This window comes from Cheilinus undulatus, linkage group 2 (assembly GCF_018320785.1).
Source record: "Cheilinus undulatus linkage group 2, ASM1832078v1, whole genome shotgun sequence".
Lineage (NCBI taxonomy): Eukaryota > Metazoa > Chordata > Actinopteri > Labriformes > Labridae > Cheilinus > Cheilinus undulatus.
Genome location: NC_054866.1, coordinates 56,827,769 through 56,851,906, shown reverse-complemented (window position 1 = coordinate 56,851,906; position 24,138 = coordinate 56,827,769). Strand labels below are relative to the sequence as shown.

General features: G+C 42.1%; 1 protein-coding gene across 1 annotated transcript in view; it reads left to right on the top strand.

Annotated features, from left to right (window-relative positions):
- The window catches only part of barx2 (BARX homeobox 2), a 23,510-nt gene extending 44 nt beyond the window's left edge, over positions 1-23,466 (top strand). The window contains exons 1-4 of the mRNA XM_041811816.1: positions 1-303; positions 9,900-10,203; positions 22,263-22,347; positions 22,641-23,466. The exon at positions 1-303 is cut by the window's left edge and continues 44 nt beyond it. Coding sequence (XP_041667750.1) covers positions 117-303; positions 9,900-10,203; positions 22,263-22,347; positions 22,641-22,928 — 864 coding nt within the window. The 5' untranslated portion in view covers positions 1-116 and the 3' untranslated portion in view covers positions 22,929-23,466. The remainder of the gene's footprint in view (positions 304-9,899; positions 10,204-22,262; positions 22,348-22,640) is intronic.
- The last annotated feature ends 672 nt before the right edge of the window (positions 23,467-24,138 follow it).

The following is a 24,138-nucleotide window of genomic DNA, read 5'->3' as shown; positions in this document are numbered from 1 at the left end:
AGACGCCTGAACCGCACAAGTCCTCCGGCCCTCGGTGACACCTGTCTGACCTCAGACTTCAGCGGACGCAGCAGCAGCTGAGCGGAGAAGGCGCGCGGCGCACACACGGACGCACCATGCACTGTCAAGCCGAGCTGAGGCTCTCCTCCCCGGGCCAGCTGAAGGCTGCCAGGCGGCGCTACAAGACTTTCATGATCGACGAGATCCTGTCGAAGGAGACCTGTGATTATTTTGAGAAACTTTCTCTGTACTCAGTGTGCCCGTCGCTCATCGTCCGGCCGAAGCCTCTCCACTCATGTTCGGGTAAGAAAACGCTTGTTTTTTCAAAATCACTCAGAAAAAAAAAGTTCAGAGAACGAACCAGCGGAGAAGAGGACGCCGGGAAATGTTCAGTAATAATATTATCATTATTCATTTCGGTTATTTGGGGGAGAAAAGATGTTGTTTAGGAACCTGTGGCATTTTACGCACAATGTAAACATTTTACGCACAATGTAAACATTTTACGCACAAGATAAACATTTTACGCACAATGTAAACATTTTACGCACAAGATAAACATTTTACGCACAATGTAAACATTTTACGCACATTGTTAATGTGCGTAAAATTAGACTAATTTCGTATGATTGCGTTTTTTCTTTAATTTGGATATTTAATTGCGCACGTAGGAATAAAAAGCTAAATTCTCACTCATTTTTAAGGAGCGCAGCGTCAAACAGAAGTCTTGTTAAAGAACCCTCTCAGCGCTCTTCACCTGCTCACTCTGAATTACTGCAGCCAAGTTTGAAGTGATAAAAATCTAAGTCACGCAGAGTGTCAGCGATGCTCCAGGGTTTCTGCTCGGCTCAAACTAATAAATGCATCATTAGTTACACATAAGAGGTGGAAGAGCAGGTAACAGAAGTGGAAGTCAAGCTTGTGGCTCATCTGAGTCCCTCTAGGTCTCATTGTTATTCTGATTGAATCAGATGCTGAGCTTCATGAGGACACGAACTTCTGAGGAGCACCATCACTGCAGAAAGCAGGATTTTAAAATGTGTGCAAAGTTGTGCACAAAACAAACTTAAATCTCACAGTCCAGTCAAGTAAACCGCCAACAAATCAGATAGATAGATCGATGGATAGGTAGATAGATGGATAGGTAGATAGATGGGACAGCATTTAGTTTGTACATCATGTTAAAAAATATCCTGATTGATGGTTAATTGTAATTCTAGATGAACCCAAACAAGTCTCCGACCACTGCAGCCTCTAGTAACCATTAGGATAATTGCTCCAGAGTCTGAAATAATAGCCACTGCAATTTGTTGATGACAGCGGTGTGTGGATAAAAATAGGGCGAGCGACTCCCTCATCCCTCTGATATAAACTGGTATATGCTAGAGGGCACTATGACTGGCACCCCTGTGTTCGGATGGATAGAGTAACCCACCCTGCATATCCCAGCACTGTGCCCACCACTTATTTGTAGCTGCGTGGGTGTGAGACACACTATATTCCCCCAACATCAATGGCTTTTGGAGCTGGATATAGAAGCTGGCAGCCTTACAGGTCCTGGGCCGAAGAGAGGTGCTGCTGCGGCCCTTTCACTGTGAAAGTTGACTTCTGCTTTCTGCAGAAGAAGGAGTGTTATGACATGCTTCTACCAGAGGAGGCCGCCAAAAGACAGTGGTGCCGACGATGCTGTCTGGAGCAGTTCTGATCTATTGCTTGCTGTGTTTTTATTGCTTACTGCTGGCATGCTAGTAACTTTTCCTCCTGCATTTGATCTTCTGACACCTTCTCAGGAATGTCAGTCCAGCTTCATGCTTCTAAAATGAATTAGAGCTCATTCCCTTTAAATTGGCTGATTATGGCGTTAATTACCGATCACTTAGAGCAGAATCAGAGCTTCCTGAGGAAAGACTCATTGTAATAGAAGGGTAGGATATTTCATTTGGAGTCCCATCTCTCAGCAGGACCCCGATCAGGGCTTTTAGTGGTGTTTTCCACAAGAGGTGAGAGATTAAGATCAACTGTGGTGTAATCTCACCTGACAGCGTGATGAAAAATACAAACAACAAAAGGAAAAGAGAAGTGTGTGCAGCCCGAGGGCTGCTGAGGGTTTATCAGAGAAATTCAACTGAGCTGAAGCTTTATTTTTATCCTGTGATTCCTGCAGACAATAAAGTCTAACTTTGATTACATCCATGTCAACACACGCAGGCACACATCTCCCTTTTCAGTGAAGGATGATGTCTGACAGCCTCTCGTCTCCTCGTCCTTCAGCACACAGCCACTTCCATCGGATTCTTCTATTTTGACAGAGGATCAGTCATAAACCTGTTCTCAAAGTACTTTATGCTACACTCAGGTTTCAGCTGTCACAGGAAGAGCTGTGAGGATCAGGTTTCAGATTAAATAGTTAACACTTTGTTTAGTCTAATGCCTTTCTTATCTGTGTGCCTGGGAAAATAGCACGACGACTATTACTGCCGTTCACACCTTCCTCCTACCGTTGGGCTAAAACCGGCAGAAAATTGCACCAAACTGTCAGATAGAGCAAAGGACACATCAGGAAGCTACATGGCTTGTTTCCCTTCCCACCATCACTGTTTCAATCAAGGACAGAGCCAACAAACGCTAAAATGAGAAACTCTTTAGCTGTCATCAGTCAGTTAATACCCCAAACAAGCTGGAGGAGCACGCTCGCTTGTCACAGTTAAGCAATTCTTTAGCCATGAATCATTCCTTTGACAAAAAGACTGAAAGAAGAAGTGTGGATGTCAAGATAAGGAGCAGGCGTGTAAGGAAAAATATCTCCAAAGGTCAGTGAGCAGCATTTTTTGGACTGTAAATCATTTTATATATTAAAAGGTGCATCTAATAAGTACCATCTATAACAGCGTTACTCAACCAAACAGTTGAAAATACATTCGCAAGAGTCACAATCTAAGAGGTGAAAGGTGGCAATTAAAATAAGGTAAAGCTGGCAAAAGTGGTCCAAAAGCGGCAAACACTGGGAGAAAAGTGGCAAAAATGTGTGGGAGCTGACCAAATAATGAGTTAAAAGTGGCAACAATGTTGGAAAAAAAAAAAAGAGGCAAAAAGCATGAAAGAGTGGCAAAATGTGAAATTAGTGGCATTTAATTGCAAAAGTTGGCTTAAACGGGCAAAAAGAGGCAAAAAATTGCAAAAAGCTGGTTAAAAGTGTCAAAAATGGGCTAAAAGCAGTAAAAATGGAATTAAAGTAGCAAAAAAAATGCAAATAAGGGCGATGGAAATATGCAGACAAAAACTAGAATACACTGACAAAAGTAAAACATTGGTTGTAATTTAAAAGAATGAAGTCATCAATCACAGGAAGCATTTTGAATTGAATCATTTTTTTAATTATGTAAATGTAATCTTTTTAAGTTCATAGAAACTATGTTTAAAGGTTTTAGCAAACCTAATTATTTTAGATTGTCCTAAACTAAAAATTAAAATGTTTAAGTTTATACAACCATTATATAAAGGTTGGAGGAATGGGATTTGTTTTTAGGTTGTTTCAATTAAGAAATAATAATTGTTCTTTTGTGGGGGGCTTTAGCTTATCCCAGCCAATTTAGAGTCACTAATTACCCTAATGAGCACTTTTTGGAGGTCGGAGGAGGCTGGAGTACCTGGAGAGAACCACGCGTGCACGGGGGGACATGCAAACTCTGCACAGAAAGGGCCTGACTGGGAAGCGAACCAGCGACCTTCCTGCTGTGAGTTAACAGCGCTAACCCCTGCGCCGCCATGTCTCCCACAAGTCTTAAAAGTCACCTCAACACATTTTTCCTGAAAACTCTTGCCATTTTGGCCCGATGGGAGAGCAGAAATGCATTAAAGGGGACATATTTTGCCCTTTAAGACAGGTTTACTTTGGTCTCAGAGGTCCCCAAAACATGCCTGTGAAGTTTATTGCTGAAAAAACAGTAGCATAGGATTCTTGCAGGAAATGGATGTCGCTCTCCTGATGTTTCAGGCACTTCTACCCAAAGTTTAGGACCTAAATGGGAGTCAAACCATCAATCTCCCAGTCAAAAGTCAGCACTGAGCTATCCAGCATCTCTGCCAGTAGCTGAGAGGAGGATCAAGAGAGTTCACATATTTTTGTTAGAAAAACCTGAAAAAGTGATTTTTGCATACTAAGTCCCCTTTAAAATACTGCAGTGAAACTGCAACCATGTAAGAACAAGAACATCTCAGAAAAGCTGATGGTCTCTGAACCTGGGCTGTCATATTTGTAACCTCTGGAGATAAACCTCAGCAATAAGCGCCGTCTCTTAGAGGGAGCCATGCAGGCTAAGGATCGATTATATCTGGATTAATTCAACTGCACACACAGCTAATGTTTTTCCTTTCCATTACCAACTCTGCACTTTCCTCTCGGTGGTAGTCGGTTCGCTGGACGCCTGTGCTGGAGTGTAGAGGGCTGCTGTTGCATCAAGTGTTTTTGAATCCAGTCAGGCCCTACGGGATGTTGTTACGAATGCGCATGTGCACAGCAGGCTTAATGCAATTTAAATACATTTATCCAATGATAGAATTTAATTTGGTGTCCAGCTGTCAGTTTAAATAAAAAAATATAGGCTCAACCATTAAGATAATTTAGAAGATTTAGACTTAATGAACAAATCAAGAATTTTAGGCTGTTATAAAACAAAAAAAAATCATCAATCCAACAACAGCATTGTTGTTCTTTTTTCAGCGTAGAATGAAATTTGACTATTGAAGCCCACTGTGGGAAACAAACTGATTAATGTGACTTGCAATGGATGATTTCTGAGGTAAAATGTCCCTTTTCTAAGGTTTTCTGGGGAATAATACTTCAAATTACGACATAAAAGAGCCACATAGAGCCTCACGGTGAGTCTCACTGATCTATAATAATGGACATGGAGTAAAAGGTAACAGAGGTTTGCTGAATGTCTCTACTAGAGCTATTCCTGGACAGTGTTTCTGCTGTAATGGTTAGCAGCAGCAGGTCCCCACGTTCCCACTGTGATTATCAAGAGTATCAGTGTGCTTTTGCACGCGGCTGAGCGGCTCTCGCAGCTCCTCAAACAGTTTATTTGTAGACTCTTGACAGGACACTGACACTGTCAACAACATGTCAGAGAGACAGCTTCACTGTCGGTGGAAAATCACCATCAGGGCTGACATTTCCCTCACTGCCCCCCCCCCATGACTGTCCGGAGACAACTTCAAGCTCATTGTTGACAAGAGATTTCCTGACAAACATGAAGACCACAGCTGAAAGATGGCACGGAGAACATCCCTTTCTCTTCACTCTCGCTTCGGTCTACAAACTCTAAACGTCCGTGCAAAGTTCCTCTGATAAAAACCTAAAACTGGACGGTTCATTTAAGAAATGATTTGATCGCTGATGTGGAAAGGTAAAAATGTAAAGCAAAGGCATAGAGCACGGAGAATGAAGGATCTTCTTGTCTAGACCTGTTGCAACAGCAGCGATCTCACGTTGAGGGTTAGTGATGACCTCAGCGCCTCAGCATGATGTCATGATGAGCCCGAGGCAGCGCCTGCTTGTGTGTGGGTGTGTGTGGGGTGTGTGTGTGTGAGTGTATCTGTTACAGCGCCTATCTACACTGGTTCTCGTTTCTTTGGGGCTTTTTTTGTGCAGTTTGTCTGAATCTGTGCACACACAGACCAGTCAGCGGTTAGCCTCACATTAAAGCTCTGCCAGTATGATCAGCTGATATATCAGCTGATGCTTTCACATCTACTGAAACATCCAGTGCCAATAATATGTATCCCCAAAGTTAGGTCTTATGGTTCAACTAAAGGTAGAGTCTGCTGCTGCACGTTTAGCAGAGCGCCCTGAAATGACCCGTTTGTCTTCAAGAGAGGACAGAGCTGGAAACAGGGATGAGAGAGTGGGGAATGCTGGGTAAAATAGCCACAGGCCAGACTTATTTACCTTGATAGGGTTAGACTTTATGGTGTTTAACTCTATGGTAAGATTTGAAAGTTAAAACTGACAGCGGTCTTTCCCTTTTCATGTTCGGGCTGAGCTCCTTTTTTTATAGACCTGAACGAAAAACACAGAGATGTGAAAATGAAACAAAATCTCAGTCATGGTCTGACTTTCTGTCCCTTATGGTGTGATCATATTTACACTGTGAGCTGTGGTTCCTCTGGAGATCCACCCCAAACCTGGAACACACCACTGTGTGTGTTAGTGTGTGTGACAGGTTGCTGTTTTCCTGGTCCTGATGCCGTCTTTAACCTCTGATAACTTCCACCTCCGCTCCTCTAAAGAAGAGGTTCTCCACCTTTTCAGCCCGTGACCCTCAAAATAAAGGTGCAAGAGACCGGGGACCCCTAAATAAAGGTGCCAGAGACCGGGGACCCCTAAATAAAGGTGCCAGAGACCGGGGACCCCTAAATAAAGGTGCCAGAGACCGGGGACCCCTAAATAAAGGTGCCAGAGACCGGGAACCCCTAAATAAAGGTGCCAGAGACCGGGGACCCCCTAAATAAAGTTACCAGAGACCGGGGACCCCTGAATAAAGTTACCAGAGACCAGGAACCCCTAAATAAAGGTGCCAGAGACCGGGAACCCCCTAAATAAAGGTGCCAGAGACCAGGAACCCCTAAATAAAGGTGCCAGAGACCGGGGACCCCCTAAATAAAGTTACCAGAGACCGGGGACCCCCTAAATAAAGTTACTAGAGACCGGGGACCCCCTAAATGAAGGTGCCAGATGCCAGGAACCCCCGAAATCAAGGTGCCAGAGACCGGGGACCCCCTAAATAAAGTTACCAGAGACCGGGGACCCCCTAAATAAAGTTACTAGAGACCGGGGACCCCCTAAATGAAGGTGCCAGATGCCAGGAACCCCCGAAATCAAGGTGCCAGAGACCGGGGACCCCCTAAATAAAATTACCAGAGACCGGGGACCCCCTAAATAAAGGTGCCAGAGACCAGGAACCCCCTAAATAAAGGTGCCAGAGACCAGGAACCCCTAAATAAAGGTGCCAGAGACCAGGAACCCCCTAAATAAAGGTGCCAGAGACCAGGAACCCCCTAAATAAAGGTGCCAGAGACCGGGGACCCCTAAATAAAGGTGCCAGAGACCGGGAACCCCTAAATAAAGGTGCCAGAGACCGGGGACCCCCTAAATAAAGTTACCAGAGACCGGGGACCCCTGAATAAAGTTACCAGAGACCAGGAACCCCTAAATAAAGGTGCCAGAGACCGGGAACCCCCTAAATAAAGGTGCCAGAGACCAGGAACCCCTAAATAAAGGTGCCAGAGACCGGGGACCCCCTAAATAAAGTTACCAGAGACCGGGGACCCCCTAAATAAAGTTACTAGAGACCGGGGACCCCCTAAATGAAGGTGCCAGATGCCAGGAACCCCCGAAATCAAGGTGCCAGAGACCGGGGACCCCCTAAATAAAGTTACCAGAGACCGGGGACCCCCTAAATAAAGTTACCAGAGACCGGGGACCCCCTAAATAAAGTTACCAGAGACCGGGGACCCCTGAATAAAGTTACCAGAGACCAGGAACCCCTAAATAAAGGTGCCAGAGACCGGGAACCCCCTAAATAAAGGTGCCAGAGACCAGGAACCCCTAAATAAAGGTGCCAGAGACCGGGGACCCCCTAAATAAAGTTACCAGAGACCGGGGACCCCCTAAATAAAGTTACTAGAGACCGGGGACCCCCTAAATGAAGGTGCCAGATGCCAGGAACCCCCGAAATCAAGGTGCCAGAGACCGGGGACCCCCTAAATAAAGTTACCAGAGACCGGGGACCCCCTAAATAAAGTTACTAGAGACCGGGGACCCCCTAAATGAAGGTGCCAGATGCCAGGAACCCCCGAAATCAAGGTGCCAGAGACCGGGGACCCCCTAAATAAAATTACCAGAGACCGGGGACCCCCTAAATAAAGGTGCCAGAGACCAGGAACCCCCTAAATAAAGGTGCCAGAGACCAGGAACCCCTAAATAAAGGTGCCAGAGACCAGGAACCCCCTAAATAAAGGTGCCAGAGACCAGGAACCCCCTAAATAAAGGTGCCAGAGACCAGGAACCCCTAAATAAAGGTGCCAGAGACCAGGAACCCCCTAAATAAAGGTGCCAGAGACCAGGAACCCCCTAAATAAAGGTGCCAGAGACCGGGGACCCCCTAAATAAAGGTGCCAGAGACCGGGGACCCCCTAAATAAAGGTGCCAGAGACCGGGGACCCCCTAAATAAAGGTGCCAGAGACCGGGGACCCCCTAAATAAAGGTGCCAGAGACCGGGGACCCCCTAAATAAAGGTGCCAGAGACCAGGAACCCCCTAAATAAAGGTGCCAGAGACCGGGGACCCCCTAAATAAAGGTGCCAGAGACCAGGAACCCCCTAAATAAAGGTGCCAGAGACCAGAGACCCCCTAAATAAAGGTGCCAGAGACCAGGAACCCCTAAATAAAGGTGCCAGTGGCAAAAACATGAAGAAAAAAGGGTGAAAAGTGACTAAAGTGTGCAAAATCAGGAAAAAAAGCCTGAAGGAAAAAGTATGAAAGAGTGGTCAAATTGGAAATTAGTGGCATTTAATTGCAAAAGGCAGCTTAAATGGGCGAAAAGTGGCAAAAAAGGGGCAAAAAATAACAAAAAGAAGTGGTAAAAATAGGATTAAAGCGACAAATATGGGTGGGAAGTGACCAAATAATTGGTTAAAAGTGGCAAATAATGGCAGAAAGTGGCAAAAGTTAACTTAAGTTAACTTAAATGAGCGAAAAGTGGCAAAAAATTGTAAAAAGCTGGTTAAAAGTATCAAAAATTGGCTAAAAGCAGTAAACTGGCAAAAATGGGTGAAAATCTGGTGAAATGGGAAGAGGAATCGATATGAACTGGCGAAATAGTGCTAACTGAGAAAGAAAAAAATGCAGATATTGGCAGAAATTGGTCAAACTGGCAAAAATGGGCATATCAGACAGTGAAATGTGGTTAAAATGGGAAAAATTGGGCATTAAAAGTGGTAAGATGGGGTTAATAGTGGCAATTATGGGTCATCAGAGGCAACATTAGGCTTATATGGAAAGGGTTTAAAATGGCAAAAATATGTTAAAATTTGTCTTAAAAATGATAAAAGCTGGTCAGAATTTGGCAAAACTGATGTACAGTGGAAACAGTGAATTTCTGAAAATACTCTACGTTTTCTGGGGGGAATCTGGAGACCCCCTCTTAGGGTCTCGTGACCCCCAAGGTTGAGAACCACCGCTCTAATCCCCCCTTTGCTCCTCTTCAGCCAACCCTCCTCTGGCCGCAGCATTACAGCTGCTCTGAGCTCAGTCAGCTTGTAAATTTAGGTTTAGGAGAATGCTTTTTTTATCTGAAGCTGTAAGAATTTTTCTTGCAGATATCATAACCCGTTTGGGTGACCCTCTGCATCCTCTCGGCCAACCTCGGCTCCAGACAAGTGATGCTTTTTATTGATTCTGGCGTCTTGCTGCTTCCGTCTGCAGAAAAAAAAAAGTATGACTGCACATTGCAAGAGAGGGAGAGGAGTTTATTAGCACAATCATGTCTCATTTGTTTTTTTGTAGGGTTTTATTGCAGCATTTTCTGTGTGTGTGAGCTCAAAAGCCAGTTAGAATTTAACAACCTGTGAAAAATAATCATTCATGTGAAGGGTTCAGAGGAGCGGTGTAAAACACAGTCTGCGTCATTGGGATCACAGCCCTCAACATGGAGAAGGTCAAAAGCAAAACACTTTTCACAGCAAACAGCGGGCAATTAAAAACAGAACCTGTCTCAGCAATTACCGGCGGTCGATACGGCTCCGAGCAGCGTGACTGAGAGGAACACTAAAATCTCTGCATGACTCAAAAGGCCGTCTTATCCCTCTCCCTCTAATCGTTGTCTCTTCTCCCTCAGGCTCTTCGTCACTACGTGCCTACCCTCTCCTCTCAGTGATCACGCGGCAGCCCCCCCACATTTCTCAGGTGTCTTCTCCAAGCGGGGTCCCCTCACACCTGCCTCTGTTGTCCCCGCAGCACCCAAGAGGCTCCGAGCCCTCGCCGAGCCAGACGCCCCTCAGCATCAGCAGCGAGTCGGAGACGGAGCACAGCACGCCTCGTCTGAAGAAGCCACGGCGCAGTCGCACCATCTTCACCGAGCTGCAGCTGATGGGCCTGGAGAAGAAGTTCCAGAAGCAGAAGTACCTGTCCACACCTGATAGGTCAGAACAGTCTGGACACATCTATCTGATTGGTTGGGGTTGGGTTGGTGCTCCCACACTTCCTGTGTTGTCACACTCAGATGTTGGAATCATGTTGTTTTTAAAGATGATGGACACTAAAAATCCAGGCTGAGATTAGACCACATTTCATTTTATAAAGATTATTTGCTTTAATCTTGATAATTAGCGCACTATTTTTTAAAATCACATTAACAGCGGGCTGTTGTACAGTGATGTAAAGAAGTCCACTGCTCCTGAACGTCTCCTTTACCTTTGGAATTTCACAGACAGCTAAGTGCAGCAGTCAGACGCCATCTGAACCTTTGTGTCATCAGACATTTCTTTAAGATCTCTGATCTACCCAGAAAAACACGTCTGTATCCACACAGAAGGTCATCTAGGTCAGGGGTGTCAAACTCAAGGCCCGGGGACCAACTCCGGCCCGTGGTACGGTTACATCCGGCCCACCAGCTCATATTTTTATTATAACTGGCCCATCGGTGTGAGGTCTGCAGAATTCTTCCAGTTTAAAAATGTAAACTTAACAATGATGATGTAAAATTTCATCCTTTTTATGTCAGAAAATTTTGAAAAAGAAAAAAGTTAAAATAATTAGATAAAATGTCAGGAATGTCATTTTATATTCTTAGTTTTGGACCTCCCAGTTATGATACAAAGTCATGGTTTTGATTTTTTATTTCATATGTTGACCAATTCACAATTTTGACTTTCATTCTTGTTTTTTGATCTTAAAGATCCTCAAATTTAAATTTTTAAGTAATATTTTGACCTTTTAAACTCATGGTTTGGAATTTTTCCTCACATTTTGACATTTTTAGCTCCTTACTTTGACTTTTATAACATAATTTGACCTTATAGAAGCATAATTGTAAATTTTAAGTATTGTTTTGACCTTTTCAAACTCAAAATTTAAATCTTTCTTTAATGCTTTGATATTTTAAACCAATGATTTTGAATTTATATCATATTTTGACAGTTAAGGGCCATGATTTCAACTTTCTATCTCATATATTTGCCTTTTTAAAACATTATTTTGACTTTAAATGCCATGTTTGGACCTTTTGAGCTAATATGTTTGAATTTTCATCCCAGATTTTGAGCCTTTAAACTTATTATTGTGACCTTTTTCAATCTCAAAATCCTTTATCATCAGTGCTAAGGTTTTTTTTTCCCATAATTCATTGCTGGTGAAAATGAGGTTTATAGTTAAATGTGGACCCTGTTTGACCCTCAGGTTGGACTCAGATTCAGAATTCAGCCCCTGCTGTGACTGAGTTTGACAGCCCTGCTCTAGGCTTTAACAGCAGAAACATCTAGAATCACACAAAAAGAGTTGTTGATGAAAAATAGTGGAATTATTCAATGTGAAGAAGGATGAGATTAATTGTGATTAACAGCAGAAATTCTAGGATTGATCAGGATGAAAAATTGTAATCATTTGCCATCCTAGTTTGACTGTAGTTTCTAATCCTCTGGTAAACTCACTGTTTTTTTTGTTTTTTTGCGTAGCATTAAAACAGAACAGGTCTGTGATTCTGCTCCACTCTTACCTTCACTCTTGCCGTTACTCAGAAACTTCTAGATTCTTTCTGCATGTGTGACCATCACTTTCTGCACTTTTTGATGTAACTGTTAATTTCAGCTTCTAAATGTGATATTTTACAGTACAGAGGTCCTAACTTGAGCCTTGAGTCTAAAAGCCTCAAATCTGGTTTCGGTATTGTTTTGAAATCCTTTGTTGAATCCGAGTAAATTCAGCCGTCTTACAGAAAAAAGGCTCTAAACTGCACTGATGATGCAGAAACATGGAAAAACTGAAACCTGAGCACAGACATGCATTATTTATGTTGCCATTTAGGTGCAAACTAGATCAAAATTGCAATTTCAGATGAAATTAAAGCTGCAAGCAGCATTGGTCAGGTCCTCGGTCTGTCGCATGTCCCTCATGCCCGTTAGACCTCCACTTTGAGGGTTTCATCCCTCTTTGACCCTTTGACCTGCTCAAAGTTAGACTGAGGTGTGTACCTGCAGCTCTGTCAGGAGCCTCAGACTTTATAACTAGAGAATGCAATTTCTGAAGAAATTGTGCTGTGAATGCTGATCTGCTGAACGGCTGCGCCGAACTGCCAATGCTGACTTGACAAACACCCTGAAAGAAGCTAAATAATTTCTTGAACAGCTGCGCCAAAGTGCTAATGCTGGTTTGGAAGGATCCCTGAATGAAGTTTAATGAATTCTTGAATGGCTGACACTAATGGTGGGTTGAAAAATCTGAGAAAGAACCTAAAGGTTATCTTGAATGGCTGGCACTGAACAATTAAAGTGGGTATGACTAATCTTACAATGAAGCTCAGTGTAATCTTGAATGACTGATGCCAAACTGCTAAGAATGGGTATGAAACATCTCAGAAAGAAGCTAAATGTAATGGTGAATGGCTAATGCCAAATTGCTAATAGTGGGAATGAAGTTTGTAGGGCAGAAGCTTATTGTAATGTTCAAAAAACCTGCATCTGTAAGACACACAAACACACACTCATGTGCGCTTTGCGCGCTAACACACACACAAATGCACCATCTCTCCCATTCACTTCATATGGGATATATGTGTGGCTGTCTTTGGCGACTGATGACTTTATGGGGGACTGTATGTGGATGAGAAGCCACCCACAGTCCCACCATCCTGTTACAGCATTGTTTAAATGGACAGCTTTATTGGAACAGCTCCGTGTGTGTGCGTGATCAGAGCTCATTAAGGGGCTTCCCCTGGTTGCCATGGTAACTAATGCCTGCATTCCGGGTGCTTTCATATGTCAATCAGTGAGTGACATCATCACCAACTGCTCTCTTGATCAGGAGTGAAATTGACTGAAATTTTTTTTGAATCTCACCTCACAGATGCCACAATTTGGACCAAATCTCTCTAAAAATAAGATATTTTTGTAGTAAGTTTTGTCAGGAATCCATCCATGTCATTTTTAAAGCTGTAGGACCTTTGGTTTTTTTGTGTAGAGGCCCAACTGCCACAGCTTATGTGGACCTGAATCCTCCTCACCCCATTCATTTGAATGGGAGCAGCGGAGAGGACTTCTTTGGGGTTGACCAACTTTGAGGGCTTGCCATTCAGAAACCATTCGAGAAACAACAAATTCCATCAGAACTTTTGATCAGCATGGCCTAGTGTGTCTTCTCTGCCCATTTCAAGCTGATACCATTTAAGGCGTAGGAGAAGATACATTTTGTTCTGAGCCCTTTTTTCCTGGAAAATTTTATTTTGAAAGGCAAATTGCCAGCTTCCTGTTTGAGATAGGTTAGGGGTGTCATGCGTGATTTGTGGGTCTTGATGAGACGAACGTTTCAACGTTGGTTTGATCTCTCTACGGCATTCCTACTGGCCGTGAGGGCCGTTTTAGTGTGCCTAGGTGGCGCTAGAGAGCACATTTTGGCATGTTTGGGGTTAATTTTTTCATTTTATCAAATTTTATGAGTTTTTGAGCGTGTTTAGGGGGTCAAATTAAGGTTTAAAGAGGTGTGGGAATAAGACGAAGAAGAAGAAGAAGAAGAAAGAAACTGACCGGACACAATAGGGTCCTTGGGCAAGGACCCTAATTATGTGGGGATGCTGAGAGCTGGATTGTGGAAGAACTGCTGAAAATTGCTGAAAAAGCAAAAAATTAGCTGAAAATAGCATATAATAGCTAAATATCACAAAAATAGCTGAAAATGGCATAAAAACCTCTAATAATAGCATAAGATAGCTAAACAGCATGAAAATAGCTGCAAATAGCATAAACAATTCCTTGAATATAGCAGAAAAGAGCTAAATAGCATAAAAATAGCTGTAAATAGCATAAAAAATTCAAATACCTGAATATAGCAGAAAATAGCTAAATAGCATAAAAACAGCTGAAAATGTCCCTGAAAAAAGCAAAAAATATCTAAATTGAATGAAATAGCTGCAAATAGTATTAAAAATCCCTGAAAAGACCATAAAACAGCTGAATAGCATAAAAATAGCTAGAAATAGCATGAAAAAGCTCAAAAATAGCCACGTTTTTGACTCTGTTAACATGTTTTTGCCACTTTTAAACCATTTTTTGGGCCCTTATGCCAATGGTTACCCATTTTTGAGTCTGTCTTGTCACCTTTTGCCCAATTTTGTCCATGTTTTTACATCACTTTTAAACAATATTTGCCACCTTTCAGTCACTCTTGCCACCCCGGTTGGCCCCTTTATCCCCCCTTATGGGCCACACTAACTGTTACATTATTTAATAAGTCTATTTTGTATTGATATAAATATGGTGTGCCTTGAGATTTTGGCTTAACCTTAGGTGTGCCTTGGGCGAAAAAAGTTTGAAAACCACTGATCTAAACCAGTGTGGTACAAAAAAATCCACCCCCTGTCAGTGAGAGCCTATGAAGACACTAGCTAGTGAGACACGTTTGGTTTTTAGAACCAGTTTGTAAACCATTTTATTTCTAGTGTAGAAACGTCCGTTTAACAGGCGATCAGATGGACTTGGTATTTTTTGCACTTCCACATTGGCTTCATTTTTCAGGACCAGCTGCTCGGTATAAAGGTAGAACAATGAGAGTTAGAGTGTGTTAGTCTGAAAAGGAGCCGTCACTCAGATGTGACATGTTCATAACCCACATCGCTGGCAGACGGAGCATTCTGACAGTGCATGCACATTCACGCACACACATCCACAAAGCCACAAGTGCAATAATCAAGCAGCGGTTAACCCGACATCATCATTTTTGATTTATCCTGCGGGGAACGTCTCATGTAATGTGAATTAGTCAAAGCCAGAGCATTACCTCAGCATTCTAGTTGAGACAAGAGTAACATTTTAACCCTGAGCTCCCCAGCAGCAAAAACGCCCCTACAAAGAAGCAGTGTGTGACTCCGGGGAGCAGGGATGGCAGCCAACGCAAGCAAACACAAATGTAGTACACTGATTTACTGCCAGTCATTCCACACATGTGCAGGTGTGTAAAAGAGCACGCACATGCTCATATCTGTGTCCTCGGCTCCATTCTCTGGGTCATTTTCAGGACCTGGCACTGTATTCTGGACTTTTATTGTACTCTAAACTTTCATATTTGGCCTGCAGGCTGCTTTCCATTAAAGCATGAACAGCACTGAGCCATATATGCTGTTAAAAGCTTTGCTTCACATGTAAAACAGGATCTCAGACTGCATGTGACCTCTGCTTTAGGCCAGGGTTCATTAACCTTCTGACTCATCCGTGTTTATCAGGGGTCACTGTACTTTCTGCTAGATCCAAACCAAACTGAAAAAACAGGAGAAACTCTCGTTGTTACGTTTTGTGGTTTTTGGAAAAAAAACGAAAAAACAAGCAGTTCTTCAGTTTTTTCATGTGGTCGCAATAATAGAAAAATGAATAACAACATTTTTAAAAACGGGTCCAATTTTTGTTTTATTCAATTCCATTATTCTTTATCTTCATGTAATGGAAATCTTAATGAAAAGGAAGTAATGTGACAGCTAGGAAAAGCATTTCAAAATAAAAGCCTTCTTGTTAAATCAAGACTTTTTCCCATTTTTTGTAAAAACTGAAGGAAAAAAAAAAGGAAAACGGCTTGTTCTTTCAATTTTTTCATTTACAGTCAAGAATGAAAAAACGGCCTGTTTTTTTTTTTTTTTCCTTTTTCCCATTTTTGGCAAAAAAGAAACAAAAAAAAAAACAGCTTGTAGTTTTTGTTTTTCATTTTTGGTCAAGAACGGAACATGGAATACTTTTTTTTTTTTTCATTTTTCCTATTTTTGGTACAAAACTTTAAAAAACGGCTCATTTTTCCTTTTTTTGGTCAAGAACGGAAAAACGGAATAACAGCTGTTTTTTGTTTTCCCCATATTCTGTAAAAAAAAAAAAAAAAAAAAAACCCTGAAAAACGTCTTGTTTTTCACTCTTCCCTCTCATTTTTGGTCAAGAACGGGAAAAAGGGAATACTGGCTTCTTTTGTTGTGCCTTCCATTTTTGGAAAAAAAAAAGGGGAATAAACCAAAAAAATGGAATAACAAGAGTTTCTCCCGTTTGTTGTCAGTCTGGTTTCAACCAGGAAATGGATCTGCCAGAGAGTCCACTGACCGTCATGTATGTAGATACTGGGAGTAAACCAGAGCTGATTAAACACATATAACAGGTTTTTAGACTGGTTTGCACACAGCAGCTTTTTCCAGATGGATGACTCGAACCGTGCATCCTTTTGCCACGCAGCTCTAACCTAAAATGACGTTAGCATATCGGCTATAAAGTAGATTTATTTGTCATTCCATTTACATCCAATCAGTGGGAAAACTCCCACCATGCATAATTAAATACATTACATCTCAGCTCGCCCGGAGCCACTGGAAAGGCGCCATGCCTCTTCTTCAAGCAGAAGCCCCGAGGCTGATCACAACTCAGCGATCAAAACCAACCACCCCTGTGCCAAAATCCTGCGTCCTGTCAAAAAATTCCACTCTGACACTGCTGAAAATTAATTAAACACCCAGCTGGTGTAAAAACATCCACGGAGAAAATCCCCCTTTAATGCCTCACATCAAAGGTGTGGCGTGCTCCCCGCTGCGGCTCTAACTTCGCTTTTCTCTCCCTCGTCTTGGCTCAGAACCTCTGTGGTTTAGAATCCAGACTGTGCCGGGGTAGGCGGAACCAAACCCAAAAATATCCCTGAAAAACACTTTGGATTATTTATATCGCAAAGAAATAATTAATTTTGGCAGCCTCCAACTTTAACAATTAGTGCCTGGATAATCGGTGCTGTCATCATCCTCGTCTTCATCACTTCGACATATTAGTTCCACCCAGGCTAGGGAATGGAACAAAATGGCTGCCACGCCGTCGCCCGGAGGAAGAACTTCAATTCTGTTTCTACTGCAGTTAGAGTGTGGTTTCTCTTCATTGAGAACTAATGACCATAAACAAGCCAGATGTTTTTCTGTGCCTCCATGGATTGGTGCATGATGAGGAAGTTTGATAGACAGCCTGAGCGTGCACGTTTGTGAACGCACCAACCCCACGCGGCCTTTAATGTCTGTGTATAGAAGCTCAGGGATTTGCTGTGGCTCTGCTTTTTAGATTCTGTTCATACCATCTCTGTCTGGAATGGAAGTCAGCTCCCTCCAGTCCGGGCTGGTGTGGGTGTGAATCCCTTCATCCGCCTGTTAAAGACTTCCAGAAGAAAAAAGGAGGAGAGGAAATCTAATTTTAAAAAGCCAGATAAGCGCTCCTTCCCTTCACAAGTCGCTGCCTTGTTCACTTTATCGGTGCCTTCCTGAGGTTTCACATTACACAAAAACCAACGGCCCTGTTAGTCATGGAGCAACACATGTGGTGGATGCATTCAGATTTAAAAGAATGGGACTGCATTTCTGATGTCAGTGCGGATGTTAGAGCAGGTGGACCGGGTTTAACCCCAGCTACTAGCTAATATCTTTGATGTGAGAGTCAAAGAAAGAGGTCTGATGATGCTGAAGGCCTTCAGCTACACACAGTACAGACAGGACAGGCTACCTGTGAAGATCCTGAACTACAGACAGGCTACCTGTGAAGATCCTGAACTACAGACAGGCTACCTGTGAAGCTCCTGAACTACAGACAGGCTACCTATGAAGATCCTGAACTACAGACAGGCTACCTATGAAGATCCTGAACTACAGACATGCTACCTATGAAGCTCCTGAAGTACAGACAGGCTACCTGTGAAAGATCCTGAAGTACAGACAGGCTACCTGTGAAAGATCCTGAAGTACAGACAGGCTACCTGTGAAAGATCCTGAAGTACAGACAGGCTACCTGTGAAGCTCCTGAACTACAGACAGGCTACCTATGAAGATCCTGAACTACAGACAGGCTACCTGTGAAAGATCCTGAAGTACAGACAGGCTACCTGTGAAAGATCCTGAACTATCAGTTATTCTCCAGAGAAACACAGGAAAGAAAGGCTGGAAACTACAATATTTATTAATAGTAATATTTATTATTATTATTATTAGTAGTAGTAGTAGTAGTATAATAAATACAATTGTTTTGTATCATTAATAAATTACTTTTATCATTATCATAATTATTATTTTTAGTAATAATAGTAGTAGACTATGTGAACAAACACAGTAGTATAATACAATTATTATTATTATTATATTCTTATTATTTATATTAGTGATAGTAACAGTTGTAGTATATTTATTCTTCCATCATCGTTATTACTATTGTTATCATTTTTATCATTATCATTTTAATTATTATTATTATTATTATTATTATCATAACCCTTGGTGGTAGTTGTAGTATCAGTAGTAGTATTCTTATTATTCTTACTACTCTCATCCTTTTCCCCTTATAATAAAGATAAATAAATAATAATAATAATTATTATTATTTTTATTATTATTATTGTGATGAGTAGCAGCATTTTATTATAATTATCTTTATTATTAAAGTTACTAGCTACTCTGGATTTTCACTTGCTGCCTGGAAAAATAAAAAAAAAATGTACGTGAACTAGATTTATGAAAATATAAATTTACTCTACACTTCCTAAATTGAAGAATTTTTTTCCTTGTTCAACATTAGGAAAAGTATGTTTACTCCAATAAAACAGACACACATGAATGCGATTTCCACATCTGTCACCAACTTAGGTGTTCAAATGGACCCTCAACTCACCTTTGACATCCACATCAAACACCTCTGTAAGACGTCATTCTGCCACCTCAGCAACATCGCCGAACTCCGTCCAACACTCACCCTGGCAGATGCAGAGAAGCTCATCCACGCCTTTGTCTCCTCTAGGCTAGACTACTGTAATGCACTCCTCATTGGGATCCAGAGATTACAGTATGTTCAGAACAGAGCTGCCAGGGTCCGCAAACATGAACACATCACCCCCATTCTGAAATCTCTTCACTGGCTCCCTGTCCCATACAGAATTGAGTACAAGGTCTCCCTCCTCACCCATCAGTGGATCCACAGACATGCCACCCAATACTTATAGGAACTCCTCACCCCTCAGACCTCCTCATGCACCCCCTGTTCTGCAACCAAAAACACCCTCCAAGTCCCCAGAACCAAGCTCCGCACTATGGGTGATCGGGCCTTTTGCTCTGCAGCTCCAAAGGCTGTGTAACGCCCTCCCTGACCACCTGGGGGCCCCACAAGCTGCAGATGCTTTTAAAAGCGACATAAAAACTTATCTTTTTACTAGAGCTTTTTGCTAAAATTTTAGGTTCTCCTCCCTTAATTGATTTTATAATTTTATCGTATTACTCTTCCGCTCCGTAGCACTTTGAGATTGCTGAAATGTAAACTGCAATACAAATAAAATTTATAATTATTATTTTTACTACTGTGATCATCAGAAGCTTTAAATTCAGCACAAATCAACCTTCACAGAGAACTGTGTCTGAGCTATGAGAGAATTTACATCAGGGTTAGGATCAGGGTTTAAATCAGTCAGGGTTTGGATCAGGGTTTAAATCAATCAGGGTTTGGATCAGGGTTTGAATCAATCAGGGTTTGGATCAGGGTTTAAATCAGTCAGGGTTTGGATCAGGGTTTAAATCAGTCAGGGTTGGGATCAGGGTTTAAATCAATCAGGGTTTGGATCAGGGTTTGAATCAATCAGGGTTTGGATCAGGGTTTAAATCAGTCAGGGTTAGGATCAGGGTTTAAATCAGTCAGGGTTTGGATCAGAGTTTAAATCAGTCAGGGTTTGGATCAGGGTTTAAATCAGTCAGGGTTTGGATCAGGGTTTGGATCAGTCAGGGTTTGGATCAGGGTTTAAATCAGTCAGGGTTTGGATCAGGGTTTAAATCAATCAGGGTTTGGATCAGGGTTTAAATCAGTCAGGGTTTGGATCAGGGCTTAAATCAATCAGGGTTTGGATCAGGGTTTGGATCAATCAGGGTTTGGATTAGGGTTTAAATCAAACAGGGTTTGGATCAGGGTTTAAATCAATCAGGGTTTGGATCAGGGTTTGGATCAATCAGGGTTTGGATCAGGGTTTAAATCAAACAGGGTTTGGATTAGGGTTTAAATCAAACAGGGTTTGGATCAGGGTTTAAATCAATCAGGGTTTGGATCAGGGTTTGGATCAATCAGGGTTAGGATCAGGGTTTAAATCAAACAGGGTTTGGATCAGGGTTTAAATCAATCAGGGTTTGGATCAGGGTTTGGATCAATCAGGGTTTGGATCAGGGTTTGGATCAATCAGGGTTTGGATCAGGGTTTAAATCAATCAGGGTTTGGATCAGGGTTTAAATCAGTCAGGGTTTGGATCAGGGTTTGAATCAATCAGGGTTTGGATCAGGGTTTAAATCAGTCAGGGTTAGGATCAGGGTTTAAATCAATCAGGGTTTGGATCAGGGTTTAAATCAGTCAGGGTTAGGATCAGGGTTTAAATCAATCAGGGTTTGGATCAGGGTTTAAATCAATCAGGGTTTGGATCAGGGTTTAAATCAATCAGGGTTTGGATCAGGGTTTGAATCAATCAGAGTTTGGATCAGGGTTTAAATCAGTCAGGGTTTGGATCAGGGTTTGGATCAATCAGGGTTTGGATTAGGGTTTAAATCAAACAGGGTTTGGATCAGGGTTTGAATCAATCAGGGTTTGGATCAGGGTTTGGATCAATCAGGGTTTGGATCAGGGTTTGGATCAATCAGGGTTTGGATCAGGGTTTGAATCAATCAGGGTTTGGATCAGGGTTTGAATCAATCAGGGTTTGGATCAGGGTTTAAATCAGTCAGGGTTAGGATCAGGGTTTAAATCAATCAGGGTTTGGATCAGGGTTTAAATCAGTCAGGGTTAGGATCAGGGTTTAAATCAATCAGGGTTTGGATCAGGGTTTAAATCAATCAGGGTTTGGATCAGGGTTTAAATCAATCAGGGTTTGGATCAGGGTTTGAATCAATCAGGGTTTGGATCAGGGTTTGGATCAATCAGGGTTTGGATCAGGGTTTGGATCAATCAGGGTTTGGATTAGGGTTTAAATCAAACAGGGTTTGGATCAGGGTTTAAATCAATCAGGGTTTGGATCAGGGTTTGAATCAATCAGGGTTTGGATCAGGGTTTAAATCAGTCAGGGTTTGGATCAGGGTTTGGATCAATCAGGGTTTGGATTAGGGTTTAAATCAAACAGGGTTTGGATCAGGGTTTGAATCAATCAGGGTTTGGATCAGGGTTTGGCTCAATCAGGGTTTGGATCAGGGTTTAAATCAGTCAGGGTTTGGATCAGGTATTGGATCAATCAGGGTTTGGATTAGGGTTTAAATCAAACAGGGTTTGGATCAGGGTTTGAATCAATCAGGGTTTGGATCAATCAGGGTTTGGATCAGGGTGATGATGCGAGTATCCGCCATGGTCAGGGAGGAGCTTTAAAGTAGGGCGAGGAAGTGTAGGTCTGTTCATCCACCAGTATGCTGGATCTTCTGTCCTCCTCTGACTGAAGCCTCACGTCTGCACTATCAGTATGTTAGTGTATGCTTGCTAACATGCAAGCACCCCCCTTATGTAGAAACAAGCATGTCAACCACCAACAGGGGACTAAAGCTCAGGTAGAGTGGGGCGTAGGCCATGTCACTGATTTATTTAACCTGCCTAGTCAGACTTGGCTGGAGTAAGTGTGAGGCCCAGGTTGTTATTCATAGCTGTGGAAATATTCCTTTTATTCATCATTATAATAAAGCAGTCTGTTGTCCTGTGTCGGTGCTAATTTCTGTTTACTTGGGCTGCTCTGTGAAGAATAAAGGCCAGCTTGACTGAGAACCTTTTTCTCTCCATAGCAGACGGATGGAGATGAGCGTATGTCAGTCTGGTGAATTAACAAAAGTGCTGACATTTTATTCACACTTCAGCACGGACTGCAGGTCTGGACATAAAGGATTAGATTCCTGGACCGTCACTCCAGACTCCAGGTTTAAATGGTCCCCTTATCTTTGAGGTGCTCTGGATGCAGGAAGTGCTCGGACTGTCCATCTAATGTGCCGCTTGCTGTGTCTGTGACTTTGCAGGTTAGACCTGGCCCAGTCCCTCGGTCTCACACAGCTCCAGGTGAAGACGTGGTACCAGAACAGGCGCATGAAGTGGAAGAAAATGGTAAGAGACCGTATCACCATAAAGGTCTGGGAAAAGTCATTTTTGAATAGCAGGTGGAAAATGTCATTGCAGTCTGGTCTGCCATGAAAACTTAGAAGTGTAGCTTTGATTTGACTTCCAACCAACCGTTCCATCTAACAGCAGGACAAATAAAAAGGTAGCAGTGTGTCAGTCAGAAAGGGTGTGGTTTGGGCTGTGACAGGTAGTAACAGCTCAGAGAACACACACCTGTGTAGGGTCAACAACTGCTGCTGCATTTATTATGCACTGAGATGATCTCTCTGCTACTCCAGGTTCTCAAAGGAGGCCACGAGGCCCCGACTAAGCCCAAGGGAAGGCCCAAGAAGAACTCCATCCCCACCACGGAGGAAATCGAGGCTGAAGAACGCAGACTGAAGATGGAGGAGGAGGAGAGAATGAGGAGGGCAGCAGAAAAAACAGCGCTGGCTCTGGCGGGAGAGGAATCCCAGCTTGAGCCTGAGGATCTCAGCACAGAAACTCACAGTCCAGCCCCGGCGATGGAGGGATCCGAGCGAGAGCTGCCGCTTCTGATGCAGTCAGAGACGCAAACAGCCAGCTAAGCCAGACCTGAATAACCAAAGACTAACGCCAACCTGAACAAATAGTGCCTCAGGACCACTGTAAAAAGCCTGTGTGGTGTTTAAAGCCTTTACAAGTTTGACTGGAAATATAGTGATGGTGTCAAATCTATACCGGATGTAGCCTTTTATATTTTTGTGCATTTGCAAATGTACCGTACACAGAGCTAATATGTAAAGACACTGAGTGTGCTAGCAAAGACGTGGCCTTTATTTGAGCTGCTGTTCTGTGTAAGGAGTGTAAATCTGTCACAGCTCAACTTGAATCATGCGTCACCCTTTTGTGCATTACAAGCATTAAAGATCAGCAATCCTCCAAGCTGCCTCACATAACGCACGTGCCAAAATATCAAGAAATGCCTTCCTGTAGTGTTTGTGAATACCTGCGTGTCATAGACCCATAGGCCCATTTACACTCCCTTTACGTACGAAAATGTACACGTCCTTTTCACACGATGTTACCGCCACTGCCCACATACTTCCATGCGTCCTTTACATTGTCATGGATGTTAACCGATACATCCACCGGGGGGGGGGGGGGGCAGTCAGAAATTTATGACAACAACAAACTCAAAAACAAACATGGCGACTGTTGAGGAGTATGAAAGTAAATCACTGCCATCTGAGTTTGAATTTGAATTTCTAAAACTGAATTTTTTTAGCATTAAAATTGGATTTTGAATTTGAAAAACCACCAAATTAGCACCGAATTCTTTTTTTTTGCCACTGAATTTTTATCCAATGAGAAAATAATTTCAGTGTAAAAAGAAAATTCAATGTCTCAAAAAATTCAGTTTTTTTTAAAATTCAACATCCAAAAAAAATCTGTTTTAAAAAAGTCATAAAAAAAAAAAATTCAGTTTTAAAAAATTCAATCTTCCACAAAAAGTTCAGTGTTCAGTTGGATTGAGTTTTTTTACATTGATTTTTTTAGATTGAATTTTTTTTAACACTGATTTTTTTGAGACGTTAAACTTTTTTTTACACTGAATTTTTTTTAAACACTTTTTTTTGAGATTGAATTTTTTAACACTGAATTTTTTTTTTATGTTGAATTTTTAAAAACTGAATTTTTTTGAGACGTTGATTTTTTAAAAACTGAATTTTTTTACACTGAATTTTTTTTTTTGAGATTGAATTTTTTTAACACTGAATTTATATTCGCATTGGATAACATTCAGTGGCAAAAAAA